The 12,887-nt window shown below is 34.2% G+C and overlaps 1 protein-coding gene and 1 long non-coding RNA gene across 22 annotated transcripts in view; one reads left to right on the plus strand and one right to left on the minus strand.

Annotated features, from left to right (window-relative positions):
- Positions 1-223: 223 nt before the first annotated feature.
- Positions 224-12,887, plus strand: part of LOC127490317 (uncharacterized) — a 48,135-nt gene continuing 35,471 nt past the window's right edge. For both annotated transcript variants that reach the window (XR_011386621.1, XR_007918240.2), the window contains exon 1: positions 224-358. This is a non-coding gene — a long non-coding RNA (uncharacterized lncRNA). The remainder of the gene's footprint in view (positions 359-12,887) is intronic.
- EHBP1 (EH domain binding protein 1) overlaps positions 353-12,887 on the minus strand; it is a 383,016-nt gene continuing 370,481 nt past the window's right edge. For all 20 annotated transcript variants that reach the window (XM_070069071.1, XM_070069064.1, XM_070069059.1 and 17 more), the window contains 4 exons: positions 9,453-9,552; positions 8,280-8,353; positions 1,635-1,749; positions 353-1,401 (listed from right to left, as the gene is read on the minus strand). In XM_070069071.1, coding sequence (XP_069925172.1) covers positions 1,311-1,401; positions 1,635-1,749; positions 8,280-8,353; positions 9,453-9,552 — 380 coding nt within the window. In that variant the 3' untranslated portion in view covers positions 353-1,310. The remainder of the gene's footprint in view (positions 1,402-1,634; positions 1,750-8,279; positions 8,354-9,452; positions 9,553-12,887) is intronic.

Consider the following 12,887-nt stretch of genomic DNA (forward strand, 5'->3'; position numbering starts at 1 on the left):
CAGCTCTCTCACAGGACTGCAAAACTGTAACAACCGAAAGTAATAACGTGGATACTTCATGAAGATATTAGTGCTTTTTTCAGGGGCAGGAATCACAGATCTTTAACAGAGATGACCCTTTGCAAAAGATGATAGTTTACATAGCTTAAGAATATGACTAATTGCTTTTCAATTCACATTCGTTTGTCAGCAGGGCCCCTCTGGGATGGTATAAACTTACTCAGATCCAAATACAGCCTAGTATGCTGCCCTGCGTTCCTGAGGACCGTTTTCCACATGAACAGTCTTATGGATGCACAAATTTCCACTCAAGCCAGTGTCAAGTTCTCATTGCAAGAAAGTAGCAGCAGTGTTTAAGGTAAGAAAGTTTCTGCTTTTATTGAAAATTTATATGACTCAGTATTGTAATAAATAAACATAACCATTTTCACAAAAAATGACAGTACTATGCTAGAGAAGAAAATATTAATGGGGATTTACTCATAGTGGCAAGACAAACCTTTTTATCAATACAGAATAAATATTAACAGCATTCTTGAGCCAATGTTGAGACCCAACAAAATGTAGGAACCAAGCAAGATATAATAAATAATTATCCAGAGAAAAAGATGGCGCATTCTGGGATGGTAAAACTGTCCTTGTAAACTGATGCATGTACGTTAGTCCCCTCCTCACAGCTCACCTTCAAACTGTAGGGCTTGTTTGTGGCTAAGTTAAAGGGCCAACCTCTGAGGAGAGCAGAGGAAGGGAACACTATATCCTTACAGTGAAATGCAAAACAACTGCAGACAACCCCACTGGTAAATAGAACACAGTTTAATAAGTAGATTGAATATGATCTAACTATAAAATTTAAGTAACAGTGTAAGTGTTACATATGGCAGGATGGGGTGGGGGAACATTCATGACATTTTTCTTACCTCCCTGTTACCCCCCCTCCCACTGTCATTATGCTATTACCACCACCAACAACGACAATACAATGTTTGTCTCCCATCGGGAAATGAGAAAAAAATGAATCTTTTAAAAAACAGTTTCTTGAACACTCTCAATACCAACCACTCACAAGGTGTCTGTGCAAATCTATTTCACATGATTTCAAGGAAATGATTAACACACACAAAATGCCTTAAACAAAGATGTTTTGGAGTTCTGTGTATTATCTGGAAAGGAGGGAGGAAAAGGGGCGGTGGTAGTAAAGTACAATCCAGCCGAACAAAACGTCGGAAGTTTAAGATCGACAAGGCGTCTGACTCTTTTCTGGTCTGGGACCCGGTTCGACAACGTCGGGAGAGATTCTGTTCTGACATCTACTGAAGAACACACTTCTCCTCTTTCTTGGCCATCTTGCCTTTGTTTTGCTCCAGAGTTCGCTCCAAGTGCTCATCTTCTTCTTCAGCCCTGGACGTCACACAGGAAACAAAATTATTTTTCTTCGTGGAGGGCAGAGCACCACTCCCCACCCCCCAACCAAACCCCGGGGCCCTTATTTGGATCCCCGGTGGGAATAGGGTGCACCCGGCCACGCGAAAGGCTGCCCCGGGCCTCCCGAGACCTCTGGGTGGGACTTTCCGCAACTTCTGGGCCTCTCGGCAGCTGGCTGCGTCTGGACCAGAACCCCGCAGCGCACTCACTGTTTCTCCTGCGCGTCCAGGTCCCTAACGAGCGCATCGCGCTTGTTCACCAGGGCCACCAATTCATCCAGCAGGAGCTGCTCGCGTCGCTTCTGGGCCTCGGTCTTCTGCCAGTCTGGGGGGAGAGGGGAGCAGTTACCGGCAGGGCCTCCGCACACCCGGCCCGCGTCCTCTCCTTCTCGGCGTTCCCAGTTTCCTTACATTTCTCGGCAGTGTTACAGAGCCACTAGCTAGTGTTTTCGAAGGAGCTGGCCCGTCGTGCTGAGGGTTCCCCCTCTAATTATTCCTCAATATTTCCTACAGATGGAGGTGGCTGCGGCAGGATTAGAACCTGCCAGAGACCAGGTGTGAGCCCACGGCCAAGCGGAGGTGCGCACCTGAATTCAGCCAGAGTGGGGGAGGGAGCAGGAGGCCCGAGAGTCCGGCCGAGGGGTCGGCGGCGGGGGGAAGTGGGTAAACGAGGAGGCGGGAAACAGAGATGGGCGATCAAATCAGTCTGAAAGGCTAGAGGATCTGCCCAGAATCCACCCTCCTCCCCCACCCCCACTCTCACCCCAAACAGCCATTCTTCGCTAATTTCCTCTTCGCTCAATTTTAGCAGTTGGATGTATCTCACACTGGGCGCCATATGCTTCACAATAACTTTAAAAGTAGTGAATCGGCTAATTAGCATTTTTCTTTGAAGTAAAAAATAAATTTGCTCTGCAATATTACACTGCAGCTCTCGATCTCATCACAGCCAGTTTTCTTTTGGAGACGTTTGCCGGGTGGTTTCAAATCAAAGCACTTTGCAAGGAAAAATTACATACTTCTCTTTGAAACCATCATGTTAAAGGTTGGAAAATCCGATGGGCAGTGCTCTTTCCGAGGGTGGGACCAGTTTTTTTTTTTTTTTTGAAAGTTTTAGCCCTCAGTAATATATTTCCTAATATTTTCTCTTCTGATAATTTCCTTAAGATGAGCAGCAGTTTCATTTAATAAAAACAGGGCCAAATCGAACATTTAAAACACTTTTGAAACCAAAGCCAACTGCTCTTTGGCCAGACTGTAAGGGCTTGTAGCTGTCAATCAACCCCCAGTCTACCCCGCCTCCCTCATTAGGAAGGTAAACAATGAAAAGAAGAAGTAGATGATGAGGCAGATAGCAGAACAAATGAGGACCTAGAGGGAAACAGGACACCAGCTTAAAAAAAAAAAAAAAATGGCCACTGACTCCTGCAACCCCCACCCCCCAGCAAATGCACTTTCCCAAAACAGAGAGGAGAGGAGTGCAATCCTTTCGGGCTTCTCTCTTCTCTCTCCATTGCCCTGGGCAATCATGTTAAAACTCACATGGCTGGTGCTTATTCAGATAAACCTAACAATGCACACCGCTGGTTACCATGTGAATCTTCACAAACCACACAAGAATGTGCTGGTTCAAATCCCTCCGACCCCCACCAAAGCAAAATTTATTCAAGACAGCAAACTGCTCAGCAGCTTTATGAAAGCAAATGGTGCTAGAGGGAATTCTAGCTTGTATTTACAAATTAAAAATTAGGTGCATCATCATGCAATACAGGTTAGAATAGCAGCAAAAAACTGAAGTTCATCCAATTTATCACTATTTCTTTCACTATAAACTCAACATATACATATGAGAAATGTGCCATAGGTTAATTATTCATATTTCATACAAAATATCTTAGAAATAAATACAATAACTAATCGCTATTACTTCCTTTTTTAAGTGAAATATTCTATAGCATGGAGAGGAATAATTAAACCATTATTATAGAACACTTTTCTGAATATAAGAATTTTTAAAATAATAAATAGCAAAACTGAAGAGAAGTCATACCTATCAAACTTTTATCCTTTAGATTTAAATGAAACCCATAAGAATGCTGGAAAATGCTCTAATTTTGTTCTTGAAATTAAATCAGGCTTATTCTATAGAGCAGGCAAATTAATGGACTCTCTGTGTTCAAAAGATCTTAAAAGTCATCTAGTGTGATTTCAGGTAACATAGGCTATAAATACAAATTCAGAAAAAAACCTGCTAAATTTATAAAAATGTGTATATTTTATAGTTATTAATATGATCAGTTTTGATGAATGCTAATTTTTCCACTTCCAACCTGAAGAAATCATTCTGATCAAAAGATCTGATTTATGATTCTTCTCAAACTTTTTTTTTCCACAAACCCATTTATTCCCATACTTTGGGTTGCAGTTATCCTGCAGGGCTCTGTGATGAAAATCTGTAAACTTACATGAACTTTCTTTCCTTGGCTGATGGACAGTGTTCCTCACATTACATAGAAACCTCTGAAACATTTTGATAACAGTTTTACAACTGTAAAGAAAATAATTTTTATCCACACTACACAAAAAATACAATTGAATTGTTTTTTAATTTAGAGCAAGAAAAAATAAATTTTGACAGGTAATTTTCTTAACTAAATTATTCCTTCTCTGAACTTGATCACTTTTAGACTTTACTTAGTAATTTAAAAAAACCAGGATTTATCATTGAGAAAATTAGGACTTTAATTGATAATACAGATAAAAAAGGAACTATTTTGTTTTTTAACGCCTAAAGTATTGAATAATTTAACAAATCTTAACTTTTTCCTAGCTCAATAATGAGGGTTCCCATAAATGTAAAATAAACTATTTCTAAATTAAGAATATTGAAATAATTTTCATCATTTCAGAATCAAATTTAATTGAAACCAGAATTTAAAATATTCATAAAATTAAAAAATTATATATTAAATTATGATTAATATATTAACATTTACAAACTATTAGTCAACTGTTGAAGAAATAGTTTCCTGAAGCATATAGATTTTAAATTAGGAAAAGTACAGGTTTTTTTTGCTTCCTTATATGGGAATAAATCATAAAATATGTATATATACATATATATACAACCACGTATAAAGGTATACTATATATATTTAAATGCTAACATGAGAAATTAAACTATTTGATTAAAATTTTTAATATTACATTTAACATTAAAATTTACATTTGTATGTTCAAGCCTAAATTTTAAAAAATCCTTATTTAAGCTTTCTCCTAGACATATCATGTTTTAAAAACTTTCACGTAAGTTTATGGGTTACCTGTTAATACAGTTTAAGAAAGGTATAACATCCTATAGGTATAACATCAAATAGGTATAACACCATAGTTAGTAGCTGAGATGATTTTGGCTTGAATAGACAACAATGTGGATTCTGATTAATTTAAAGATTCCAGTGTACTTTTGCTACAAAAGCCATATCCTCTTGCAACAAATAGGATTAAGTTTTGATGCTGCATTTGAGCCAAAGTGCTGAAATAAAGAGATTCTGCATATGTCCATCTGCACTGAACAGATGTTAATTTAAAAAAACTTATGTGTGTGCGTGTGTGTGTGTGTGTGTGTATGGTTAATTATTCATTCCCTGATTTATTTTATTTGCTGAAATTGATAATTACCTGAAAAAGGCAAGAGAAATACCTATAAACACTTTAACAGAAAGGACCTAAAGTTCTTGTGGTAAACCTTCAACCTTGCCATTATAAATAAGCCTGGCACTTTGATGAAAATTAACACTAGTTTTCTAAAGAGCACATTGGGGGATTGCAGTCAAGTCTTATCTTTAGTTCCAGTCAACTAGCAATCCTGAAAGAGTTTGCATCATCATCAGAACAGGCCATTTGATAGGATTCTACTGCTGTACCTAATCAATCTATGGAAGACTGTGGCTGTGCTGTGTAACAAAGCTAAAATAGATTTACAAATGGGGTTTTAGGGGATAAGCTCCTCCACAGGATTACATATTGATTTTAAATATAAAAAGCTTATCATATAAACCATAACTACAAAAATAGTGAACCTATGCATAAATCCCTTTAGAAGAGCACCCACTTCAAACTCTAAGCCAAGAATAAATCAAGATGTACAAAATCCTAGAGAAGATCCATTTCTTGTGCAGAAAATGAACATACCATTTTTTAAAAGCCTACCCCAATGTGTGCAGAAATGAATTTACCTTTCCTGAGGGGGCATTAAATACTTAGGAACAAAAAAACTATAGGAAAAGTATCTGAAAGATGTTTGTTAGCTTGAGGGATCCTATAACTTAGCTCAGTAGAGTGAAACTCCCGCTATGAAAACACCTCAGGAAAAAAGGGGTAAAAAACAGGCCTAAGTGATTATTATGGATTCTCAGAAGATTGGATGTACTGAATATTATTTTTTGCTCTCAAAAAAGCTGTTAATGTTTCTTTCAATGTGCTATGGTTATCAATACTCTATGCTTTTCTCATGCTGAATGGTTTCAGCAGATTTCTTTGAAAAGTTTATTTATATTAAAATCATTTTATAGCTAGTAAAGGATAGGAATTAACTTCAAAACAAAGGAAAGCAAAACAAAACAAACTAGTGTTCCCCATTCCTGCATTTTTCTGTGGTGTTTTAACATTCAAAAAAGGCTACTGAACTGCATATATGTCTGTTCTAAGGACGGGCTCCACGTACACTGTCTTCACTGAGCTAAGCTTCACAAGGATCAGCATCTCAGCATCGCTGTAGGTGGGCCCAGCCCACTTACTGTCCAGGTTAGGGGAACAGTCTCTCTTTAAGACACTGTCTTTATTTGTAATCAACAGGCTGCTCCTTTCTTCAAGTCTCCTTTACCCTCAACCAGCAATGGAAACTGGGCAAGAGATTTTAGGCACAGACATATATGCATGAGACAGTATAGTTAAAAATAAAACAAAAGAAAATGATAAATCAAAAGCTAAAAAATCTGTATTGTGTTTTAAAATAAAAACACTATTTTCACCCAATCCTGGGCTTCTTTAAAAATATGACTGTGTCCTGCCCCACTGTATGTACAAAAAAGGAGGCAGACAAAATGTTAAAATTATTTGAGATTGTAAGTATGATAGATAGGAATAGGGTTACTGATGAAACTGGTATCTTTTATACATGTCATCGCCCTTCTTTGAAGATGGATATTTGGTAATAATACTGGTTTGGAGGATACAGCCAATATCTGCCTAACTACCCCATATCAAGCTGTATTTTTAGGAAAAAATTATCTATCTATACAATAGAGAGTAGGTAATAAAAATTTAAATATTGTATATTGAGTGTAATGTATAGTCTTTAAAAATTATATAAGGAATTGTATATTATACATGGTATATATATGTACAACTATACACACATACATAAATATAGGGGCTTCAAAAAGTTCATAAAATTATTTAATTCTATTTTTCATCAACCTTTTATAGACCCTTTGACTATTACCCCTTGTATGTTACACATACACATATACAACAACATATATAGTTTTTTCTGTATCTACTTTTCAAATATTTGGCTTTCCAATATTTTTTAAAGATTATAGTGTAACTACAAAAATTATACCGAGATAAAAAAAAACATTTAGAATACTTATGTACTTTATTTCAATGACCAATTTCACAGAACTTCTTAAATAATTTTGAAACATTTTATAGTCTTTATCAACAGTATGATTTGATACATTTGGATAGCCACTTGAAGGAAATTAGCTAAATGAAGCCTTTTAAAATAATCATGTTCTTAAATGAGATATACAAATATTGTCAATGCTATTTATTATCTGAGATTATGGATACAAACATAATTAAAATAAAACTACAAACATAAAAGTATTTAGATAAGTGGCATATATTTTATATGATATATTTATTAAAATATTTTAAGGATAGAAGGCTTCACTTGGCTTCCCCTTACAAACTTAAATTTCTAGTTTCTGAGCTAATTAGAATTGACTTATTATGGATCAGGTACCTTATCAGGTGAAGAACAAAATTACCATAGACAGTCAATGGGTTAAGAGGTCAATACAGAATAGGAAAATCAATTTGCATTGATTAGACAAAAGATCTATTTTACAGAGCCCAAAGGATTAGCTTTTAAGCAGAAATCTCTGGACTATAAGACTGTTTCAACCAAGAGGTATAAGGACAACAGCATTATAAAATGCCAAAGAATCAAAAAAAAGACAGTAAATGCTATACATAATTTAGCTGATGTTTACTGGTATTATTAACCATGCATAGGATTACTATATGATTCATGGAAAGCTTTACAAGAAATTTTGACAGTGTTTCATTTATTATGCCAATCTTTGCCTTGAATATTCACTTAGCAGGAATTAGAATCTTAAGAACTATAGTAGAATGGATAGTGACATATTTCAACGTAGACATCAATTAAATATTTGGTAAAATTTAGAATCTGGATGTGAAAGTGAAAATGATAAATCTTTTCCAAACTTCCCAGCAGAATTAACTTTAAACTGCAAACAACTAAAACATAATTAAATCAAGTAACTCCTCATATTTTCTATTTCATAGAAATTTAAGCTTACTGAATCAAAAGTTAAGACAACTGTGTGCTTAAGAGCAAATATAATGATTATCTAACTATGAATTAGGGTCCTTGGGTTTATATGGATACTGCTTTCTGTCTATCAGGCATTTCTTTGCAAGTCCTGTAGGACCCTACTAGACGAGACTCAGCAAAACCAGAAGTGTTTTACACTCTCTAAATCTCTGTGACAAATGACACCTCATAAGCAAGCCTCACCCCACCACAGCATTTCTTACCTTCAATGGCTAGCATTGCCCGCAATTCCCGGTTCAGCAGCTCATACCGTCTTTCTAAATCATGTTCTTTTTCCCTAGGCAAGTTGCAAAAGTTCATCAATATGCTAATTACTAAATCATTAAACACTTAAAAGAACCTTTAGGTTACATTGATTTTAGGACTCATAACTGACTTTTCTCTTCAACTTTAAGCCACTCCAAACAAATGATATACAAACCTAAAACCTTCTTCAGACGAACACTTCCTAAGTGCTATTATTTTCTTCCTTCAATTTTGAATGGCACAGGGGTGTATTTTAATCTGAGAATAAGTAGTCTCATTCTTCAATGCTTCTCCTATTAAGTGCTAGGTATGAGGTTATTTTCAAAATTGTTTTTCACTGTTCATAATAAATACTTTTATTTCTAAACTCCATGTGAAATGAATACAAGAAACATGAAAGTACTACTAGTACAAATTTAATATACAGACAATTAAAGATTTGGGATTAGTTAATTTTTGTGCTTCATCACAACTCTTATCAAGTTCAGGCATGGCAGAATTTATAAAATTGGAGTTTTTCACTAAAATAAAACATGTCAACCTGTTCATTCCCACACTAGGTGGCATACTGTAAGAACATTGCTAGTGAGCATAAAGGAACAAGCATTAAAGTCCTATAATGAACTAAAAGCTAAAGCCTATGAATGTTTACAATTGGTCTAGTCTCCATTTTACATTAATTCTTGTAATCATAAAAAGGTCACTTCTGTTTAAGTAATCAATATTTTATCCCAAAATTTATAGTAGTATCACCTGTAGACTAGAAATATACTCTTGCCCTTAAAAGTTAATTTTTTAACTTATAATTTGTTGTTCAATAAACATTTTTTGTCTCTTACCTCCTGAAAATCACACTTCCCTTTGCGCAGTTTATTAAACACAAAAACTGCTTCTATTCCTTGACCTTTCATATAATCACTTCTTTCAATGTCTGTAATGCCACTTAAAAATTCTTACTGTTCAAATGAAAATATTTATATATTATTTTTAATTTTATGCAAAACATACTATAATCTCTCAGGAAAGAAAAAAAAAACTCGAGACTAATAAATATGAAACCCCAAAGAAATCAATAAAAAAGTCCAAGATTTCTCAAGGTAGGAAATATCAGCATGGGCATGAGTACTTACAGAAGAGACAGCTGGTTCATTCTCCTTATTAAGGCATTTTTCTTATTAACCAACATAAACCATTCCTGCATCATGGCTTCTTCTTCTTCTGTGTTCCTTCCTGTAATTCAGGAAAACTTAATTCTTCTCACATGACATTTTATAAGCCAAACAGCAGTTTAACCCAAATAACACAACAAAATATTTTAGCTATTATACTCATATGTATCTAATATTATATAAGAATACTTCAAACAGTTTGTGGAAAATAGAAATAAAATATAAGTTTATTTTGGTGCCAAATTCTTTAAAAATGTGCATACGACTGCGTCTTCAAAAAGTTTATGGAAAACATGTATTATGAAAAAACTATGTATGGATTTTAAAATGTTTTAGACCAAAATAAACTTATCTTTTAACTCTATTTCGCCACAAACTTTTGGAAGTACCCTTATATTAACTTGCTTATGATACGAGATTAAAACCCAAGGTCTGAATAAAGAAATTAAATTATAACACTTATATGATTCAACATGTATATTTTTGTCCCCCTGAATATACCTATAGATCATATTAACATTAAGTACAGTAAATAAAATGTTCCACCTTTTAAATCCTCCCCAGAGGCTGACTTGGTATTATGTTTCAATGAGGAACTCATGGTGCTGACAGACACATGGTCATGATAAAAAAAAGGAAAAAAAAGAAAAAAACATTAAAAAATCATTATGAGAATTAAAAGAGTAGCAAGGAAGATCAGAAAAGTCCAGACTGTGTGAAAGCTTCCACTTGTAACAACTTGCTTTTTTCCCCCTTATTTTTGTTCCTAAAAATAAACTACAAATGTATCTGTATAAACCATTTGGAAACTCATCATCCTTAATAGCCTATACCTCTTGCAAATCATTAAGTACCTTGTAAATGATTGAGCTACCAAAGAAGACCTATAGTTCTCTGTGAAAACACATTGCAGTGAATGTAACATTCAGCTAACATTTGAACAGAGACAATCTAACATCTTAGATTGTGAATTTACTAACTACATATAGGAGATATTTAAAATCCACTATCCTTAATACTCATTGCATTATCTATACATCTTAGTACCCTCAACAAAGTCCAATTTTGTAATTAGTATTGTTCATTTATAAGTAGAGCACAATTATACTCAAGAAAAAGACACAAATTTTCCCTCCTCTACCATTACATTATAAATAGTCAAATTTATATTTGATTCTTCCCCCCTGAATTTCAACTCTGGTTTATTGTTTTGCCACACCATTATTTAATACCCTAGTCCAACTTCTATATGGCATTCATAGGGTTAATAGAAACATCCAATACAAATCAAATATCTGAGCTAAGACTGTTATGCGCTAACTTTTATTTCCTTTTTAAGCAAGATATTACCTTTTAAATTTCAAACACACTGCCAGTTAATTTTAAATATTCAAATATAGAGATATAATTGAGTAAAAGTCCAGTCCTTTCACTAACCCTTCCTCCCTATTTCCCACTCTACACTTCCCTTCTTCAGAAGAACTATTACAGTTTACATCCTATTATATACTTTAGCATGATCTCCTTACAAACCACACAGATAGCCGTGTTCAACACACACATGTATATGTAGACACATATAGGTTTCTTTTCTTTAACATAAGTAAGATCATATGAGAATTATACATAGATCTAAGATTTGTTGGTCACACTGGTCAGTTATCTACTTCATTGCTTTTAATGCTTGCAGTAAATTAAAGGCAAATCATAAAATTTAACTATTTACACATTAACATAAATTTAAAGGAACATTTAGAATAAAATTATCTAAAAAGTTGATTATATGCAAGGGATTAAACATGTATTTTGGAGCATCCCTATAAAATAGATGTGTTGTTCATCATAGGGAGAATAGTGAGGATATGTGGCTTCATTAAATGCTGTTAAATCTTAATGGTAGAAGCAGACTTAGAAGAGATTCTTTTAGAGTCTGAACAAAAGTCTTTATTGTTTTACAGTATTTTTAATCTCTCCTTTAGGGTAGCTGGTTTTGTATTCACTTTGGGCCATGTGATGTCTTGACACTGGTCATGTGATATAGGCTGCGATAGGCACAAATCCCTGGGTAGCAACAAAAGAAGAAAGAGTAAAAAGAAAAAGCTGAGAAAAAGCTTGCAATTTGGAAAAAGGCCAATTGTACCCTGGTGAAGGCCTTTTTGATCAGTGAAATGACACATGTGTGTAATATTAATAGGTGTAGAATTTATGATATTTTATTTTCTGATTAAAGACTTAATTCTTGCATTCATAACCCAAGTGGCTTCTAAAAACATAAACATTTGAAACTTTGTTTTGAGCTTAACTTAACCTATAATTGAGGCTTTCAGGCAATACTAGAAGCAACCAGCCTACTCTTAAATTAGCATCATTTTCTTCAATGGAAGACTGCTTCCTTGAGAATAGCAATATTGATGCGGTACTAATTTTCAGTTTAATTCACGCCTATGATTTCTAGGTAAGAATAAAAGATCTCCTTCCCCTAACTGTTAGGAAATGACTAATAATAAAAGAGACTCGTGTTGCAAAAGGAAGCAGGCCTAACAATAAATATTTAGAGACACATAACATACTGCTGTATAGATTATTTAAATTAACTGAAAAAAGTAAACTAATTCTGTATTACTAAATGCTTATCTGAGATAGTATACAATGATATAAATTTTTACTTAGCTTAGTAATAAAGAAAATTTATTCCAACACATCTTTACACTATTGTTTTTAAGGATTTTAAAATTTTTTTAATTTAAAAAGCTTTTAAAAGCCAGTAAGTTGAACCATTACAAATTAATCCTGACTTTAATAACTGGTTAAAGACCCCTTTAGCTTTATAAGTAACAGAAAATATTAAAGCCTGTGATCACAGTGAGCTTTTCTCATTTCTCCTCTAACCATTTGTTATTTAATCCAATACTAGTAATCCAATTTGTCCATCAGACTTTTAAAGGGCAGAATGCAACTTCCTCAGCTTAGACACTTTTCAAAGTACAATATATTTTTCAAATGAATGCTGGATGTTTCATTTTTCCCAACTGTTCCTAGCTCTAATGCATGAGGAAAAAAAGAACAAGATGAACATTGTTCATACTGATTAAGTAAGAGCTCATTAAAGAGCTGTCAGTGCGGTACTTTGAATATGCATGAAGCATATAATCAGATCTAGTACCGTCACTAGAGGAGAATACGGTAAGTACAAAGGATTGATTTAATTACTTAGAGTAGGCTGTGGTGGTAAAGCAGTCTTGTTAGTGCAAAAAAGAAAAAGAGGCTGTATTCTGGCACTGTTAGAAAAAAGGCAGTTTTAGCTTCTGCCACAATACTAATCTCAGAATAAAACACTTTACATTGTAGCTTAAAATGAAGACTGTCATTATATTATAAAATAGCCATAAATCATTT

This window comes from Oryctolagus cuniculus, chromosome 2 (genome assembly GCF_964237555.1).
Source record: "Oryctolagus cuniculus chromosome 2, mOryCun1.1, whole genome shotgun sequence".
In the NCBI taxonomy this organism is placed as follows: domain Eukaryota; kingdom Metazoa; phylum Chordata; class Mammalia; order Lagomorpha; family Leporidae; genus Oryctolagus; species Oryctolagus cuniculus.